The 20152-nt window shown below is 38.8% G+C and overlaps 1 protein-coding gene across 2 annotated transcripts in view; it reads right to left on the bottom strand.

Annotated features, from left to right (window-relative positions):
- The window catches only part of BCKDHB (branched chain keto acid dehydrogenase E1 subunit beta), a 135464-nt gene extending 115383 nt beyond the window's left edge, over positions 1 to 20081 (bottom strand). Inside the window, exons 1-3 of one of the 2 annotated variants that reach the window (XM_026845223.1) lie at positions 20059 to 20081; positions 17606 to 17683; positions 15049 to 15117 (exon numbers count right to left, since the gene is read on the bottom strand). In XM_026845223.1, coding sequence (XP_026701024.1) covers positions 15049 to 15117; positions 17606 to 17669 — 133 coding nt within the window. In that variant the 5' untranslated portion in view covers positions 17670 to 17683; positions 20059 to 20081. The remainder of the gene's footprint in view (positions 1 to 15048; positions 15118 to 17605; positions 17684 to 20058) is intronic. The other variant, XM_026845222.1, reaches the window with a different exon arrangement.
- Positions 20082 to 20152: the final 71 nt, after the last annotated feature.

Genomic DNA, 20152 nt, shown 5'->3' with positions numbered 1-20152 from the left:
TCAGTACTGAGCAGTATTAACAATATACATCTGCACAGCATTTTATTTGTCCCCATGATCTCATTAGCCTCCATGTGAGACATCCATTAGAAGTGAAAGTCCAACAAGCTAGATATATACTGTCCTCAACTGCAGCAACCACGGATGCATGTGAAAAAACACTGAACTGGAAAGAAAAGGAAGTCCCAGCAGATTAGCTTTTCTTTGCTACTCATTGGGGACTTCATGTAGAAAATTCAAATAGAAATGACCGATTTCAAATCAGTCCTGTCTTTAAAGACCTGTTTTAATCCTAGAATACCTAGGATTTTTTTTCACAGATATACATCTACATAAGACTATTAATTCTATTCCTTAACATAATTATCACAATCTATCCAGCATTCAGACTTTCTTGGTACCACAATTCCTTTTAAACCCTGTTTTACAATTGGTGACACTTGTGATCTTCCATTTCTCTGATATCATGTGAGATACATCACAGCAAGTAGTTTGGGAAATTTATACTCAGCTCTTTTATAGCTCCTGGTTGAACGCAAAACATTTCTAATAATTTCTTGTTAATTTTAATTAATTTGTTCTACCATTTCTTGTATTGATACACCAGTAACAGTTCTCCAGCTTTAAAAAAAAAAGGGTGTGCAAAGACCATTGTTCCTCTATAGCAAATATCAGTAAAAAGACATTAGGCTTTACATTTGAATATGTAAATTTCAAGTCTACTTGTCCAAAGCAGGGCTTCAGTTTCACAGAGATGGTTTACCTTTCAATCTTCAATGCTCACACATTAACATGCCATACCATTTAAAAAGCTGCTTTTTCCAGAGCTGTGTACATTAAAATAGATCATTTCACCTACCTAACAGATGGAAGGTAATTATGTGAAATTAAAAGGATTCAATATGCAACAGGTTATAAATCTTATGATTAATTTTACCTGCTAATGTAACAATGTTTACACAATTGAGCTTTACTCCTCTCCTGTTCTTCCCCAATTCTGTATTCTACAAGAGTTGCACAGACTGAGCCAAGAACATTGGTCTGTGCCCAGACATTCACAGCAGGTTTCAAGGGTTCAGCCATACCTCCAGCACAGCTCAACCAACTGCATGGCTGAGCAGACAGGTCTCAGCCCCCATTTAAGTCAATGTAGTCTCTAGTCAAGTGCTATGAGTTGGGACTGTTATAGGAAAAACACATATACTCCCTCTCCTGCCAAAAATCACTGTGTATACACAGCCTACAATTTCAAAATAATTTTAACATTTAGTTACTTTTAATGAAAAATTAATTCAAGTTTTAATTAATTACCAACTAATTCCATGGGAGATTGCCATTACTTTTTCCTTAAATATTCCAAAAAGTCACATTATTGCATAAGATACATGAAAAAAAAAAAAAGGTACTTCAGAAATCTGTGAGGGCCAGAATAGAGATTTGCATTCACTAAACTAAATTAGCTGCTTCCTCTGCTGCTGCTGCAAAATCTGCTATCACGCTCTACTCTGCAACAAAGGACCCAACTTCTTATCCTAGACAGTTTTATAAAGGTCGAATGACAGATAATTCTTTCTTACTTGGTTTCACTTGTTTACAGGAGTCTTAAGCTTCATTTTGAGGAAAAAGATTTCAAAAAATCACTTGCACAAAAAAATGTATCCTTCTGAAGCACTAATCACCACTGTATTGCTCAAAGAAAAGGACACCTGTTCTAACAGGTAACTGGTAACAACAGGAATTCCTCACAGGTTTATCATTTATTCCACTGACATAACCAACACTTCTGAAGAGTACTTCAAGTAAATTGGAAATTAAGAACAGCTGAAGGGTAAGATTTCCTTTTAAGTCTCCCCCAATTACTAATTCCAAGGCATTCATACATTTGAACAGACATGAATATTTGAACTAGCTCAAAGTGTTCTCAACACGTCATTCTTTTACTCAAGATGGTGCATTTTTCTTCCAAGAACTCCACAGATCCAAAATGCACTTTCACCTCCTCTCCTCCAAGATTCCCTTAGGAAAAAAGCATGTTTATTGCATTTTCATTTAAAGACCCCAAACAATATCAGTCAGGAGAACTGCTGAAGTACAAAGAAAATATTACCACAGACAGGGAGCAACCTCCATCATCTACAAATTCTTGTAATTTTCACAGTTACTGAATTGCAGGTTTAGAAGGAAAGGAAACTTGCTTTCTAATAAAACTTAGTAAATTCTTAAAGTTGTTCACAGCATGAACCTAACATTAAGCATTTACTCAAATGTCAGGTTTATTGCCCTCTGGATGAGGGAGGACCCAGAAAAATTTATTTATAAACAGCTCTGCCTTACTCAAGCAAATAGGGAAAACTTGATTTTTGGCCTTCTCCCCCACTTCAGATTTCCTGACGTTTGTGACAAAATAGCATCCCACCAAAAGCTAAAAAAAAAAACCAGAAATATTAAAATATATCATCTATTTATCTCCCTTTCTCAGGGAAGAAGTGGGACCGGTAGGGGTCAGAGGAGGTTAATGCACAGCTTTGGCATAACTTTGAATGCTGGTAAGACTGCATGTCATTTAATCATTCCATGATACAAAAGCAGCCATGCAGTAGTGTAAGCAGGGGGAAGATCAGATTCTTTTCAGGTACACAGTGATATGTGAAAGAATGACACAAAAAGCAAAACTGATTATATAAGAGGAAAAAAAACCTCACTATGGCAGTAGTCAAAGGCTGGAACAAGCTGCCCAGAGAGGTTGTATAAGCTCCTTCCTTGGACATATCCAAAACTCATCTGAACAAGACCACAAACAACCTAAACTGGCTCTACACTGAGTACTGGTTTGGACCAGACGACCGTCAAGGTCTTTTCCTTCCAACCCTTATTCTACGATTCATTAACAGCCCCAAGCAGGGTCACATGATGACTCCCAAAACTTTTTATGTCTCTACCTGTCCTGCTGATGGAAGAATTTCATGACATTGATAAAATAGTACTGATTCAGCTCCACACTGTTAGAAAAATATTCAATAAGCAGCTCACCTCAAAGTGGTAGATTTGCTCACAAGAATTTCTTTTTACTGATGACTATGCAGGTAGCCCACTCCCCATTGAACTCCTTCTGGCTCATATACCCAGTTGTTTCAGCCTAAAGAAAAAAAAGCATGATGCCTAACTGCACCAAGGCATTCAGTGTTCCTCCAGCTATGATTAATAACATTCCTTGTTCAACCACAAAAAATTTTGCTGTGTGAGAAGCACACTTGCAGAAAAGCATAACTAACTATCAAGTTAGATGTACGAAGCTACACCAGATGACAGAATGCTCACTTGCAAAAATACACTCTAAAACTGACATCTACCAAACACTTACACATGGTCAGCTTTATTTAAGCAGCTTAGTCTGAAAATGCATGGAACTGACCTATCTGCAACATTACACGACATGACAAAAGATCCAACAGGAAAATTCACAACAGTTACCAAAGCTAAGTATTAATTAACAACATGTTAATGAAAATTCTGCTGTAATAGGCTGGGTACACTATCTGGATGACAAACTAAGGAATAAGCAAACTTGTGTCAAATACAAGGCACTGGCTCTCACATTGCTCAATATCAGTAGTGTAGAAATACTTTATAGTAAATTTGAAAGCATACTGGATCTACCCTAAATTGTGAAGTGCTACTCTCAACACAGCAAGGATTTAGTGCTGCTAAAGAAGTACTCAGGAACAAACTGCTGAATGACCAGTAACCTGCAGTAATGAAAAACATTTTATGAATCTCAATTGCAACCATGCCTGTTGCTTGATAATGTAAAGCATGTTGTAATGGGTTTGCATGGCAGTGTTTTGGTCACAGAGGGGCTACAGGGGTGGTTTCTGTGAGAAGCTTGTAGAAGCTTCCCCTACGTCCAACAGAGCCAATGCCAGCCAGCTCCAAGATGGACCCACCACTGGCCAAGGCTGAGCCCAGCAGCAAAGGTGGTAGCACCTCTGGGATACTGTATTTAAGAAGAGGGGAAAAAAAACTGAGCAATTGCAGCTGGAGAAAGGAGTGAGAACATGTGAGAAAAACAACTCTGAAGACACCAAGGTCACTGAAGATGGAGGGGAGGAGATGCTCCAAGCTCCAGAGCAGAGATTCTCCTGCAGCCCCTGGTGGAGACCACGGTGAGGCAGGCTGTGCCCCTGTACCCATGGAGGTCCACAGTAGAGCAGAGATCCACCTGCAGCCTGTGGAGGACCCCATGCTGGAGCATGTGGGTGCACCCAAAGGAGGCTGTGACTCCATGAGAAGCTTTCACTGGAGCAGGATCCTGGCAGAACCTGTGGACAAAGAGGAGCCCACACTGGAGCAGGTTTGCTGACAGGACTTGTGACCCCATAGGGGATTTACACTGGAGCAGGCTGTTCCTGAAGGACTGCACCCTGTGGGAGGAACCCACACTGGAGCAGTCTGGGAAGAGCTGCAGCCTGTGGGAAGGACTCATGTTGGAGAAGTTCACAGAGGACTGTCTCCCATGAGAGGGACCCCACACTGGAGCAGAAGAGTGTGAGGAGTCCTCCCCCTGAGAAGCAGCAGAGATATGTGATGAGCTGACTGCAACCCCCATTCCCTGCCTCCCTGTGCTGCTGGCAGGGAAGAGGTAGAGAAAATCAGGACTAAAGTTAAGCCTGAGAAGAAGAGAGGGATCAGGGGAAGGTGTTTTAAGATTTAGTTTTTATTTCTCACGATCGTACTCTGATTTGATTAGTAATAGTAATAAGTTCAACTAATTTCCCCAAGTCAAGTCTGTTTTGCCTGTGACAGTAACCGTGAGTGATCTGTCCCTGTCCTTATCTCAACCCATGAAGCTTTCATATATTTTCTCTCCCCTCTGCAGTTGAGGAGGGGAAGTGAGATTGCTGCTTTGGTGGATGCCTAACATCCAGCAAGGGTCAACCCACCACACATGTGCATGAGAAAAATCAATAAATTGATCTATACTTGGTGTTTCCACACAAGTGTGAAAACTCCTTGCCAGGACTTGAGGATTTAATGTTTGTACAAATTAAAAGGAGACCTTTTATAATAAATTACTAGCATGTTATGTCAGCCTGGTCACTGCAAAATGGCTCTGAACTGAGTTAAATTAAGATTAACCTGCTCCTCAAAGTGCTTCTGCCGCAAAGCTGCTCAGATAATTGACTGGACATGGATGGTAGTCTTGAGCTTTTGGACCCTTCTAGGCTACTAGCAAATTACTTCCAAGAAAACTGAGTGGTTTACTCCCTGTAATAAAGTCTGCAGCGCCTTCTTAAACTGCAGAAGTGATAATTACCACACTCTTATTACCAATCTCAGAGACTGAAAAAACGGCAGATTTACTAAATTAGTCCCACTTGACAAGTACAAATGATACTGATCACAGAACTAACCAAGGAACCTGAGAATCACTAAATTCCACCTAAAAAGTAGTAAAGGCTTAAAGACTGACATCTAAAATATGGTACATGAACTGTGCTTGCAGACCTGGTATTAATACAGACTGCAAATACTAGTCATGCTCATTGATTCCATCTTGTGTCTTTAATACATAAAGTTTCATCTTCCTTGACACTGCATTACTAAAATATTACTTTTAAATGTTTCACTGCAAGTATTTCCTGAAGTGGAAAATTCCGTTTTTATGAAGTTCAGCAGCACAAACTTTTTTGCCCAACAATGTATCTTGAAATACCTTAAAAATGTGTTAGAACAGCTTTCTCAAGCTCTGTACTATGTATCAAGTTCTATATTAAAATGTATATCCCTTAGCTTTCCCTCAAACAGGTTTACAACATATAAAAAGAAACTTAATAAATATTATTGTCCCAAACAAATAAAATACTGTTATCACACCAGGCACACTATCAGAATAATTTAAAAAAAATGGAAACAAAACTAAAATAAAGTCTATTTAGCTCTGACACAACATGATTTATATCAATATCCCACAGATTCAAACAGTAAAAAAGGACATAATACACTGTATCAAGTTCTCAATTTTTCTTTTCTTCTAACTGTAAATCTTAAGAAAAGAATTGGCTATTTAAGATGAAAATGAACAAAATGTACTATTGTGTAATGAGTCTGGAACACGTTCTCCAGATGTTACTGTTCAAAGACATTTATATAAATCAGAAAAAAAATCCAGATCTTGCCAAACTGCTCTGGAAGAACCAGGCAAGCAAGCTGCAGAATTCTCCACTTAAATGTATCTACAAAGAAACAATGATAACCAAACTCCAGACTACTTGGGTTTCACTCAATCTATATTCAACAACTAGTCATTTTTAACTCTGAATAAAATGTTCCACCCCAAGTTTAAGTCCACCATGACAAAAAAATCTGAACTACTTCATTCTACCATGTACAATATGTTAGGAAGGACCAGCAACTACATAAAAGAGGAAACACAGTGCTTCTCAAATCAGCTTGCAGTCTGCTTCTGAAGTATTGACCTAACATTTTCTATCTGCTTATACAATAAAGCCCTAACACTTATGCTACTTTAGGCTGAGTTTTTCTCCTCCCTATAATAGCATATTGCTATGTTCTTAAAGAATGCAAGAGATCCCATGATTGATAAAAAAACCTCACAGAAAAACCCCAGCGTGCCTCCCCACCTGTTGAAGTAATACCCAACCACTAGTAGCTTCTGGAAGACAGAACACACTACCTTCATACACTGCCCCAACCAGCCTATCCAAATTGTACTGCTTGCCCTTGTACTGTAACACTTGGCAACATGAGAACAGACCCAAAACATCCACTGACAGATCTCTGGCTCTCTTACCAGTAACACGCTGTGAAGTCTCCACAATAAGCAACTTACTGAAATCACTAACAAAAAAATATTTATAATAAAAAAAATTTAAAGTATTTTATGATTTTGGAGGCTAATTAGAATTAATTTTTTTTTAAACACACTATATCTACCTCAATTAGCTCAGCTTCAAAAGTTTCTCACGTTATCTCATGCTACTAAAAGCTGTCAGGACTTTAAGTAATCTTTGTAAGCATATCCAAACATTGGCCAAGAAACTTCACCATAACAACCTGGGGACAACCTTATCTTCTCATCCTTGTTTTCCTCATAGGCATTTCACTTAAACACAGAACTTGCCTTCAGGAGTTTTCTACAGCTCAAGCTCATAAAATAATATTGTGTTCAAGTAAATACTTTTTTTCAAAGAACGACTGCCACAATTTTAGAAAGGATGGTGTCCCTCAGGCATGGCTAGATACAGCCATCTCCTGGCCAAGTAAACAAAAACTCCTGAATTATTTTACTGGACCATAAACAAATGATTCATTTACTGAGAATGAAATGTTCCCTGAAAACTCACACAGGTGTTTACACCTTAGACACAAGGTCTACAGAATAATAACCAGGGATTACAGTGGAAATAAACACTGACACTGCAAAACAAACTAGTATTATCATAAGATCTTTCAACAGAAAGCTGCAAGCAACCAGGTTTTACTCGTAAGACCCAGAGTAATGTATCCATTTGGATGACCCATATCCTTCAGTTGCAGGAACCAGAGTTCAGAGAAAACTGATCAATAAGAAAAAGTTTCAAGCCGTAAAAATAATGCTGCTTTGGGACCATGTGTGTAGGGAAGCCAGGGAATCTCCATCACTGAAGGCTAAGAACAGCCTTTGCCAGCTGATCCGTCACAAAACATACCCTGTGTTTCAGAGATCTAATTCAGTAAGGCAGGCAGAAAGTACAAGAAAACAAATATGGAAGTGATAAATAAAATCATTTTTAAAGCATCCAGCTGATTGCTAATGTGGCTAGGTCATCCTGACATAAGGATGTTATTTTCTTGCTATAACTGTGGTTTCATATGCAGTTCAGTCACTTGCTTTTTGATGTTTTGAAATTTTCCACCGTGGAAATCTTTGATTCAACTCCCCCCACCCTCAGAGGATTCAATACAAGTATTATTTCTTCTCTAGATTTTCCTTTTCTTCTGTGATTTTTCAATTTGCAAGAAAATATCCTGGACTGATTGAACAAACACTAATTACTGTTTACAATCTGCTCTCCATCTATTTCACACTTCTTTATTAAATATGGTTTGGAAGAAAAAAAAAAATCCTATCAACTTTACACTTCTAGCTGCATCAAAATAATAAAGATTAGGAAGGATTATTTATGAAACAAACCTGTAAAACTAAACAGAATAGGGCAAGAATTACATTTCAAGTTACATGTGTGTACTTACTGCACACTTTCTACTCCAGAAGAGGAAATTTATTTTAGTTATGAAAAATGAATAATGAGAAAAAATATTGAAGCTGCTTATTTCTTATTTATGACTGTCTGCATGTATGAATGTCTAGCCACATATGAAAACAGAATTGCCTGAAAAGAAATTATCTGAAATTGATTTTGGTTTATCCTAGATATAGGAGTGACAGAGAGCTGTTACTGAGTTTCATTTTATCAAGTGTCCACCCAGAAAAGAAACAATTACTGGCTGCACAGCAATACAATAGAAAGGACATAGGGACTAAAAGCATGCCACAAACTGACAGTCAACAGCACACTACTAATAAAGGCAAACATCACTCCAGAACATATTAGCAATGTTACACAGAAACCTTATGAAAAGCATCTTGTTCCAATTGACTTTGTGTAAGAGTACCATAAGCTGCTGTGAGCAGTACATCTCTCTAAGCACTGACAAACAAAAAGAGGAGGACAGCAATAACAGAGATTAAACAGAACAGTTAAAAGAAACCAGAACAGACAAAAATAAAAGCCATGCGTAAAAGACTCTTCAACCCCTCCTACTGGTGATGGGACATTAAACCAGAAAAGAGGAAACCTACCTTCCTCTGGTTCACTTTGCTGTCACATAGAGGTTGCCAAAGAGTGACAAATGAATCACATGAGCAAAAGACAAATTCATTCCAAAACTTTTCCACAGAACAACTGCTGACAAAACCATATCTCCTGCATCTCCACAAAGGTCAGCCTTGGTATCTCAGTCAACTCATTTGGGAGTAAGTTCAGAGCTCCTGAGGGACAGAACTGAGGCCAAGACTCTTCTACCCTGGACAAGCACTCACTTCTGGTGAGAGACACCACAGTGGCATCCTCCAGGAACTGAGAGAATCTTGAAATAAAATTCCCACTTGAAGTATTCACATTCTACCCAAATAGTTGCAAGTGAAATAAAATGGCATAATTCAAGAATTCCCTGCTGAAAAGAAAAAAAATCTTAATTTACACTACTCTTTCAGTTCAAAAATTATTTCCAATAGCTCAAAAACTTAGAAGGTAATCCAATCAGGCATCCAAATATTAGGAACCTAACTTAAACAGTCCCCTAGACTCCCTTGGTGGCAAATAGAAAGACATGCCATGAAAGAGAAATGCAGGCTGCTGTGTGACAGGGGATTGAGTGCACCCTCAGGAACTTTGCAGACAACATCAAGTTGGGCAGGAGTGTTAATCTGTTTGAAGGTAGCAAGGGTCTACAGAGGGATCTGGACAGGCTGGATCAATGGGCCGAGGCCAATTGTATGAGGCTCAACAAGGCTCAGTGCCAGGTCCTGCAACTGGGTCACAACAACCCCATGCAACACTGCAGGATTGGGGAAGAATGGCTGGAAGACTGCCCGGTGGAAAAGGACCTGGATGTGCTGGTCGACAGCTGGCTGCATATGAGCCAGCAGTGTGTTCAGATGGCCAAGAAGGCCAACGGTATCCTGGCATGTAATCAGCAATAGCGTGGCCAGCAGGGACAGGGAAGGGATCTTACCCCTGTACTCGGCACTGGTGAGGCTGCACCTTGAATACAGTGTTCAGTTTTGGGCCCCTCACTACAAGAAAGACACTGAAGTGCTGGAGCGTGTCCAAAGAAGAGCAACAAAGCTGGTGCAGGGTCTGGAGCACAGGTCTTATGAGGAGCAGCTGAGGGAACTGGGGGTGTTTAGCCTGGAGAAAAGGAGGCTCAGGGGAGACCTTATTGATCTCTACAACTACCTGAAAGGAGGTTGTAGTGAGGTGGGTGTTGGTCTCTTCTCCTAAGTAACATGTGACAGAAGAAGAGAAAATGGCCTTAAATTGCACCAGGGGAGGTTTACATTAGATATTAAGAAAAATGTCTTCATCAAAAGAGTTGTCAAGCATTGGAACAGGCTGGCCGGGGAATTGGTGCACTCAGAATCCCTGGAGGTATTTAAGACACATAGGTGTAGCACTTAGGGACATGGTTTAACGGTGGACCTGGCAATGTTAGGTTTCTAGTCTAACTCAATCTTAAAAGTCTTTTCCAACCTAAATGATTCTATGATTCTTTGTCAAAAATTCATCCAATCAAAAAGTAGGATTTTTTTCCTTACAAAGTCAACAAGCTTGACTTCTTTCACTTACTAGCATAGGCCTCTAGCTGTGTTTATTATTACAACATTACTCTACACTCAGGCTTAAATGCCTTTCCTGGCAAAAAAAAAGGGTTTAGATTTGATGACAGATTTATTCTAAATGCAAATTTCTTCTCTACCTCTCAGAGAGAGACTTCAGTAACAGTCTAGATATCAACCAACATCTGTATAGTACTACAACTGAGTATTAATACACTAAATTCTCCCTACAATATTATTAGGTGATATTATAAAAGTGCTTGAAAAGGAACTATCAATTTGTATCAAAATAACTACTTACAGGCATAGACTGCCATCTAGTGATTTTGATCATCTACAGAAAAAAAAACAAAAAGCCAAACTCCCTTCTTCCAGATCAGGAGAAAAAAACACATTAATTTCTTTTTATTTTATATCAACATATAGAAAAAAACTCATATTGTATCACTTGTATCTCCTATTATTATGTTGATGGTAAATGCAGGAGGGGAATGAGGAAAGAGGCAGTAAGTCTATATAATCTTCCTTGTACAGGTATGATCCATGAGGTCAGCTGCTCATCAACTCTGGAATTCCTCCTTATTTTACACAAACTCTAGCCTTTGCATAAAACAAGCACTGCAACCAGAACTTATTTAATCTCTAAGACAATACTGATAGACAGCAACACCCGTATCAAAATTTTGGATTCCTTCAATTACTGTGCTTTCAGTCTTTCCTGGCTCTCCTCAGCATTGTAACTATATTTTCAGTACATCCTCTAGTTCATCATTCCTTCTTCACCCATTTTCTGCAGGATTTCACTATTAGTGAAGAAAGAAGCCAAGCTACCTGTGTTACCTGTGTCACCTGTGTCATTTTATCTGCCTTACAAAGTTAAATTACCATTATGTGAGTAACTCCTAAATTCACCTTACCTTCACACTCCTCTTTCTGTCCACACTTGTATTTCACATATTGCCATCATTTATTTATGAGCAACTCACCAGTAACATAAAGAACTCTTTCTTTTTCCTGTCATGTCTTCTCTGTCCCCTTCTCTCTCAATCACTATCATCATCTTCAGTTCACTCCTCATCTGGACCTAAATCTCAGAACTGCAAGATAAATGGATCTTAGGAAGATCTTTCTATAATGGATCTGCAAGACAAACTTGTTTTAAGTAGGAAAACAGCAAAAAGCTTTCCCAATTTCTCCTTCTCTTCTAGCTAACACACTTCTCCTCTAGCAAATGCAATCTTTGCAATGCTCTGAACATATGTGAAGAGATAGTTTCCTACCTTTTTAATCTGATCTTACCAGCACTTTATGTACCTACCCATTTTATTTTACAGTCACATATAAAAAGAGCACTACTTAGTTCTTTCTTCTCAATTCTACCTTCTTATTCACCATGAAAAGGTCAGTACCCTTTTTGATCAAACGGCAATACTAGCTTTCATTAGCCCTTGTTCAGTGTTCATTTAAGTACTTCCACAATTTCTCATGTTGCCTCTCGCTTTAAAGAAGTTCAAGTATTCCCAAAGTCATGTCATATCTTCCTCAAAAATCTCATTTAAAAAAAAAAAATTTATTGTTGTAAAATAAATCAGATTCTAGCTTGGCTGCTGGTATGCTGTGACTGTTGCTTATCATAGAGACTAACACATTGTAAATAGTTCTTTGCACTCCATTAACAGTAACCATCTCAAAAGTACCCCTGCACTCTGGGGCTATCATGGAGCCTTTGAACAGCACCCAAACTTTTGAATACACCATCAATAAAATGCTACTACAATTAAATAATGTCCTTCCTTAATTCTAATATTATATGACTTTCTTACATCAGAGAAAACAAATGACCCTCAAAGCAACACCCTAACAATATAAAGTTTGTTCGTCTTTTAAACTGGAGATGTTCACTAAAAAATGAGAAGGTTGTTTATAGGGCCATCTGCTCCTGTTGCTTATTTCCCAAATGAAGTCTTCTGTAGCCCATGTTTCCAGCAACTGAATGCTGTTTCAGAGGCTTCCTTTTCACATGAAATCTAGTAAAGAGAGTTAACATATCACACCAGAGTTACAGAACTCTAACACAGCAGCAATAAATACCATTGCTAATAAGAGTCCTATCCAAACTATTTGAATATTAACATATAAACTAGAAAGTGAGAAAACATCCATATAATAATTGAAGCAGAGAAACGAGACAATGAAATATGGTTCTGCTTCTAAAACTTCTTAAAAGTACATTCTTCCTCTCTCCCTTTTTTGGTTCACTCCAAAAAATAGACCTTGCTGAACTCCAAGCTGGCAGTAATGCATCTCCTCCAAATGAGAAAAATGAAATAGATTTAATTACTGGCTGCAAGTGGTCCAAGTCATCTTTGTGCCTTGAAGAAAGTAAGCTGCTGAAACTCAACATTTTAAAATTTCTTCTGTTTAATAGCCCAGTGGGGGAGATAGTGACTGCCAAATTAAAAGCTATCAGGTTACTGTATCCACAACCAGCTTCCAAGACCTGTAAAATGCTATGTACTACCTGGCGGGCCATACATGAAACATTCTTTAGCATTCCAGCAACAGTACTTCTCAGAACAAAATGGGTACTTAATGAAACCAAAGCAAATGGACTTACCAAAGAGAAACTTAAATGGAAGAACAGTGAAGGACTTCGAAAAGTCCTCTAGATTTGCCAACCCGGTATTACTAACTAGGTGGTTAAATTCTATCCATCAAGAACTGTGAACGTGACACTTAACTGCTTGTGCAACAACATAGGATCTGAAAGAGTCTTCGTCTTCCTCCTACCTTTCTTAGAAGTCACTGATACCCAGCCATAGGAGACTGTCCCCCAGAAATAGCAGAACTAATTTTCTTCCAAAATGAACACAAATAGGCATTAATTTAAATCACAGATAACATGAGAAAAGCTCCTGCAAATTTTAAAGAAATTGCCTATTTAAAACTTACTTAAATAATGTTTTCAACGACAATTAAAGAGTTCCTGCAAGTGACTATTTTTCCTCTTCCACTGAACTTACCTCAGCTGTCTGAGGTATGAGATGATAAAGCACCATCTTATTTTTCATATACTTTCGCAAAGCTGTTTTTCCTATCTAGTGAAGTGTTGGGTCTGTGTGGTGGATTTTGGTAGTGTAGGAGGAGGGTAGAGCAGTGGGCTCCTGTGAAAAGCTTCTCAAAGATCCACTGGCTCCAAGTTGGACCTGCCTCTGGCCAAGGCCAAGACAATTAGGAACGGAGGCTGCACCTTTGTGATAACATATTTAAGAAGGGGAATCTGGAGAGGAGTTGCGAGAACACCTATGCTGACGCTGAGGTCAGTGGAAGAAAGGAGGAGGAGTGAGGGAGATGCGCTGCAGCTTTCCTGTAGAGCATGTGAGACTCCCCTGCAGCCCGTGGTGAGAGTACAGGCTGTTCCATGGAGGTCACTGGTGGAGCAGGTGGCCATGCCAGAGCAGGTGGATGCGCGCAAAGAAGTCCAGGACTCTGAGGGAAGCTCCCACTGTTGTAGCACTGGGAGGATTGTAACATGTGGGAGGGACACAGGCTGGAGCAGTTCATAAAAAGCTGCAGACCATGGGAGAGAGACTCATGTCAGAGAAAGTCTGTGAAGGACTCTCTCCCATGGAAGGGATCCGACGCTGGAGCAGGGGAAGTGTGTGAGGAGTCCTCCCTGAGGAGGAAGGAGCAGCAGAGACAATGGGTGATGAGATGACCACAACCCCCATTCCTCGACCCCCTTTGCTGCTGGTGGGGAGGAAGTAGAGAAATGGGGGACAAAGCTGAGCCTGGGAAGAAGAGAGGAGTGGGGGGAAGGCATTTTTAAGATGTGGTTTTATTTCTCACTGTACTACTCTGATTGGTAAATTAAGTGGTGGTGGTGTTCAAATTAAATTGATGCGGTTTTTTCTTTCCCTAACAAGTCTGTCTTTTGCCTGTGACCATAAGGGGTGAATCATCCCTCCCTCTCCTCATCTTGATTCCAGAGCCTTCTGCTTTATTTTGTCATCCCCATCCCTGAGGGGGAAGGAGTGAGTGAGCATCTTTAGCTGCCGGGTGCTCAGTTGCCCTCTGGGCTCAAACCAGGACAAGTGATAAATACTCTTTGAGACAAAGCTTGTACCATTTGTCTCAATGCCTTCACATGATTCTCCCAAAGAAGTAAATCAATCACATTTTAGATGAAACACAAGCATAGCTATAACACATCATTACTATATTGGCTTTCTAAGCCATGCTAGAAAATACTATATTTAACCAAGAGTTTAAATCCATTTTAATGTAATTACTTTGCAGTACTTGACAGATAGTTCTAAAAAGTATCACCATGCATTGTTGCTAAGAGGCTTTAAATTGATTACAGTAATTAAATGGGGCCAGCATCTGGTCCAATTGCAGTTTAAAAAAAATGAAGTTATACTGATAAAGTTAGCTGAAGAAATAGAAGACTCCTGAAGTTATGTCAGCAAGTTTCAAAAGCTCTGAAAGATAAATACTAACACGTTCAAAACTTTTTCTCTTTCCAAAGACAGAAAGGAAAACATAGGTTCATTTATAAAGATTCTCTCCCACAAACCATAGAGGGATACAAAAGAACAGAGATGCTAATAGGAAAATAATGTCAGATTTAGAAGTTAACTTACCATATTTGTCTCGTAAGCCAACTGTACACCTGAATACTCCTCCAAAGGCCACATCTTCACCAAATATTACTGAAAGATAAGAACAGTGGAGGAGGTTATTGTTACTCCAGGGCATCTTATTTTTAATGAACATTTCAAATGTTTTTATATGAGACACTAACATAAGTAGCACATAACATTTCATTTTACTTTACCTAGACTTAAGCATTTCTCATGCACAACCTAACAAATAAAGAACCAAGGTTAATGCAACACAACTAAGTTTCAAAACAGAATTCATGAAACTGATTCAGCTATGCTTTCATTAAACTATTTATTTTTCTGCAATATTCTATACCACAACATCTAAATCTAAATGAATAAAAGCAATTCCAAGAAAAAATTACATTTAATCACTAAAGAGTCACTGAAGTTGTGTTCTGCTTCAACTGATAACCGCTTGCATTCCTCATCCACAGATTTCAGTTTTCTTCAAAATACCAATCCAACATGAAATTTCAAACCTCCTCCAAACATACTTGCCAGATCCCTGAAGTCTACAGAAAGGATGGATATCTAATAACCAGGACAACTGGTTATTCAACACTATTATCCTTAAAGTGTGGGTAATGTAGTCAATAAATTTTTATCATGAAAAGTAATTGCCTTTAAAATTTAGCTTCATATCAAGTAATCTGCAGATCTTTTTGCATTGAATTTATGGAATGATGATTAATTTTTCTTAAAACAGTTTTGTTGTTTAATTCACAGAAATAAGTATTTCTCTTTTTTTAGCATGGAAGAGATGTGCAGCAGTATCATCAATAGTAGCTTGCATGCACTAGGGTCCGTTCTGATAATCCCCACATTCCTAAATACTCTCCATATTCTAAAGGACACAAAATAATGAGTTAGCCTCCTCGCTTTTCCAATATTATTTTTATTTAAATAAAATACATTTCCGATTGAAAGCACTAAAAGGGATTATTCTGACAATCATATTAATGACACCACTTAAAGAAAAATAACTTGTACAATGATGTAGAATCAAAGCAGTCATGGAGTATATGATTGAAGTATGTCCCCAGATTATCTCTCTAATTAATTTTTAATATTAACTTGTTTGCTTTTTTAATGTACTTAAAATCTTTGTAAGGACTTTCCATTACCATATGGCTATTCACTTTTGAGCCAGATGGCATTAAAAAAATCCCATTTAATACTGGTATCAGCAAACTTGCATGGGTTTACTCATTCTGTTCAGCCACTGAAAATATTTTCCCAGACAGACTCTAATTCTCATCATCACAAGTATGAGGATTTCCACTACTTAAACAGCAGTTGCTCAATTCCCATACAACTAAAAACATATGAAGGACATGCTTTCTATTGCAAGTCCTAATTAATTCAGTAAGTAGAGTGATACTAACAACTCCCAGTCTGGACTGTAGAACTCCAACATGGTCTTGCAAAAGGCTTTGCAAAGATCCAGCCCTGCAAAGCTGAGGAACAAGACTGGAGCCTTAGAGCGACTAAAAGGCTGAAAATTACATATGAGTTTAGGTTCCTACTGGACTAACACTCTACTTAGTTTTATATGGCTGATTCTACAGAAATAGTGCTAAAAATCTGTTCTTGGCACTAATTTACCCTCTAAGTTCAATTTAATAAAGGTGACTAACACAGCTGTAGATTGAGAGGGAACTTATTACACAGTCAGCACTGGACAGACAACATAGAATTTGTCCTAACAGATCAGACAATTAGTCAGACTTTAAATTGAGCAGTAGTTCAAGTAGTGCCAAAAAGAGTTACTAACACACTAGAAGGAAAAAAAAAAATACACAAGATCATACAACTTTTGCAGCCATATTCATGACATTAAACATCTCTTTCAGATGTCTGGCCATCACCTTTGTTACGACAACAGAAGCCACAGATGTCCTGTTATGTACAAGAATTAAAAGTGCAGTAAATATTAATAGTTTTGTGCAAAAGCATTTAGAATAACCCTTTTAAATCAAGCTATGATGAACTACCTTCTTCAAAGGTACAGGTTATCTAGACTGAAAAATTCTAGAAAATCTTACATTGCCTATGCACAATGATGAACAGTAATCAGTAAAGCTGGAAAGGAATTTTGGAGAGCAAGGTAGGAGAGAAAGGAGAATGAAGAGAGCGAGGAATACATAGTCTCTAAAAAACCCCACCTTTAAGCATAGAGAGTTGAAGGAATTAACAACTAAGATTTACATTTTAAAAACTCATGGTATTCAAGCTGCCCTTAAGTACAGTTCACATCAGTAATGCCAGAAGCATGTTAAGCAATGTATCTTTCTGTCTCAACTTTCAAGCAAAATACACACAGCTAATACAGAAGACACAGCTGCATCCTAGATCACACCATTAATAATCTGTTAATACCAACACATTTTTAAGTTTCGTTTGCGAACAAAGTGTAGAAATAACTTATTAGAAGACTTTAAAGGCCATGAGAAATGCATTTAATACTGTACACAAACAGGCAAAACAAAATGCAGTTATAACAAAGAAAAACACAGTAACAAGTATAGTATACCTGCAGTCGGATCTTTGGCTAAAGCATTGTCCAAGGCACTTGTTATGGATTGGAAGAGATTCATCTTCTGGGTTTGCCCTGTGTGAAAGTTATTATTTAGCCACTTAATTTGGTTCAAAACACAAAGTACATTAGAAAATACTGCTGCAAAACACAAATACAAACTTAGTTAACAGTCATAAACAAGATCCCTGTTAGGTGTACCCAAGATTCATCTACTGAGTAAACTTAAATTATGGGATAGATGAGATTAAGTATGGTATACTTAGCAGTCCCAAGAACTATAATTCTACTGTCCCTGCATTCAACCTTTTTATCAAAAACTATGCTCTTAACTAGAGCAAAGTCTTTGCAATGCCTAGTCAAACATTAAGAACAATGACTAATACAACAGTCTTTCAAAGGAAAAAAAACATAGTAAAGCATTATTATTTTGAGGGTTGGGATCCTTTCTACTAAGAATCACCAGATCTCATTAAGCTTACTTCATCATTCTTTAATAGCTTTTTTTAAAAGCTCCAGTCTGTCCTGTTTACAGACACCTATTACTATCAGAAGTTTTCTAGACCACCAGCCTGCTCTCTGGACTGCAGTTAGAAAGTGTCAGAAGCATCAAATCCACACTCAGGAGAAAACCTGATGCTGAACAGCTATACCTAAAATGCATACTTAAAAAAGCAAATGTACCAGACTGCTGTATTAAAATATTTTGCAGCACCAATGATTGAAAGAAAACCTTCAAAACCAAGAAGGGCTACCCTAGTGCCCCTCTTCATTCCAGCAGTGCAAGGAAAAATAAACAGGCCTAAAAGGAAAGACAGAACAGAACTGTAGCCCAGTCCCCACTACTGGGACCAAATTAGATCCTCCAAGTAAATAAAATAATGCCTTATCAGAAACTAAATGAATAAGAAATTGCCTGGCTAACATTTGGTAGCTCTTTAACGGGCAAAACCTCTAAATCATGACTAATACCCACAGGTCAGGAAAATACTACCTACCAGCACATACAGCATGTATAAACAAAAACACCTGCATGGTTAGGTGAAGATCCCAGACAAACATGCGAACAGATGTTAGAAATCAGAAAGGAGAACTACATTCTGTTTCCAGTAGCTACAGTATCCCTCAACAACCATCCAGGCTCCCTCCTAAACTGTTAATCAACCTTAGCATTTTTTGTTAAAGACTCATGTCATGCCACACCAGAACTGAGTAGCTGCATTCCTACATGTTCCTGTGCTTGGTAGCTTCACTTGTTACCCTTTACATAGCCCTTTAAGATGAGGAAACTGTAAAAAAAAATATATGGGAACTGTTCAAAATATACATAAGCTACAAACAATGAACATTTATAAATTCAAGTGAAGGAATGCTGGGGAACAGCAGTTGTTTCTTTCCTAAGTCATCCACATTAGTATTTACGTTATCTTTTCCACAAGAAACAATCCTTCCAACATTTAATATAAATAAATGCCTATCACTTAATCAACTGTCAGAAACTCCTCACACTTACTGTTCTGACCTGCCATTTTTGCTTATAATAAAGGCCTCTGTATCAGCCCTTGAAGGAAAGGAAAATCTAACTGTGCCCTTCAGATTTGAACTGTGGAGTTGAATAAGCATTATCTTACCAGGATTGGTATTGGCATAACCTTATTTTACTTTCACTATTTTTCACAGAATTTCAAAGTATGTTTTAAATCAAAGTAGTTTTCCATTAATAAATTTCAACAAAAACTGGACTGTCCACTACAGCTTCTTTGCCATCATCTCAGGCAGGGACTTCCAGCACACAATGCACCACCCAATGAGCAAAAGAAATGGCTTGGAGTTTTCTTGGACTTAATGACCAAATGGAACACCAAGGTATACAACAAGGTAACAGCCTTCTAGAAGACAGTGCAGTTCATGTGAGAAAACAGCTATTCTGCAGCTGGCAGGCTTCTTCCAGGAGAACTTGGCACTGGTCGTTTGCAGGGATACACCTCAGAAATACAAGTCAAAACATCAGCCTTCATCCTGAGCTGTTTGTTTCCGACCAGTCTGTTTACTCTCAACCATGTGATCAATCATGGATTGCCTCAAACCCTCCACTAGGCAGCAGTCTTTATTAATCACAGTTTTATTACAACATTCATGACTTAAGCATACAATAAAAATTAGGGATGGATGTAAGTCATCCAGTTACTGCTAGCTTTTCCCTTGAAACAGGAGCGGGACAGGGGAAAGGCTTGCAGGCCCGAGCTTATGATGTGAAGGCCTAGTGCAACTGCAGCAGGGCAGCTGCACTGGCTGCCCAAAAACACTTCACGGACACACCACACACCCCCCCCCGGAGCACCACCGCACCCTTCGGCGGCCCACGGGGGCCACCTAACCCACAGTCCCAATTAATTTTTCGCTGAAAACCCACAAGTGGAAACGCCGCGGACACAGCGGAGGAAACACACCGAGGCGGGGCCCACCGCCACCCGGGGCCCCGCTCCCAGCGCTGGCGGCCGCCGCCCCACCAGGGAAGACTCGCTCCCTCGGCCACCGGCGCCT

This window comes from Athene cunicularia (genome assembly GCF_003259725.1).
Source record: "Athene cunicularia isolate RWA chromosome 3 unlocalized genomic scaffold, athCun1 chr3_part1, whole genome shotgun sequence".
NCBI lineage: Eukaryota > Metazoa > Chordata > Aves > Strigiformes > Strigidae > Athene > Athene cunicularia.
Note: the sequence above shows the minus strand (reverse complement) of the source record. Positions and strands in the feature narration are given on the sequence as shown.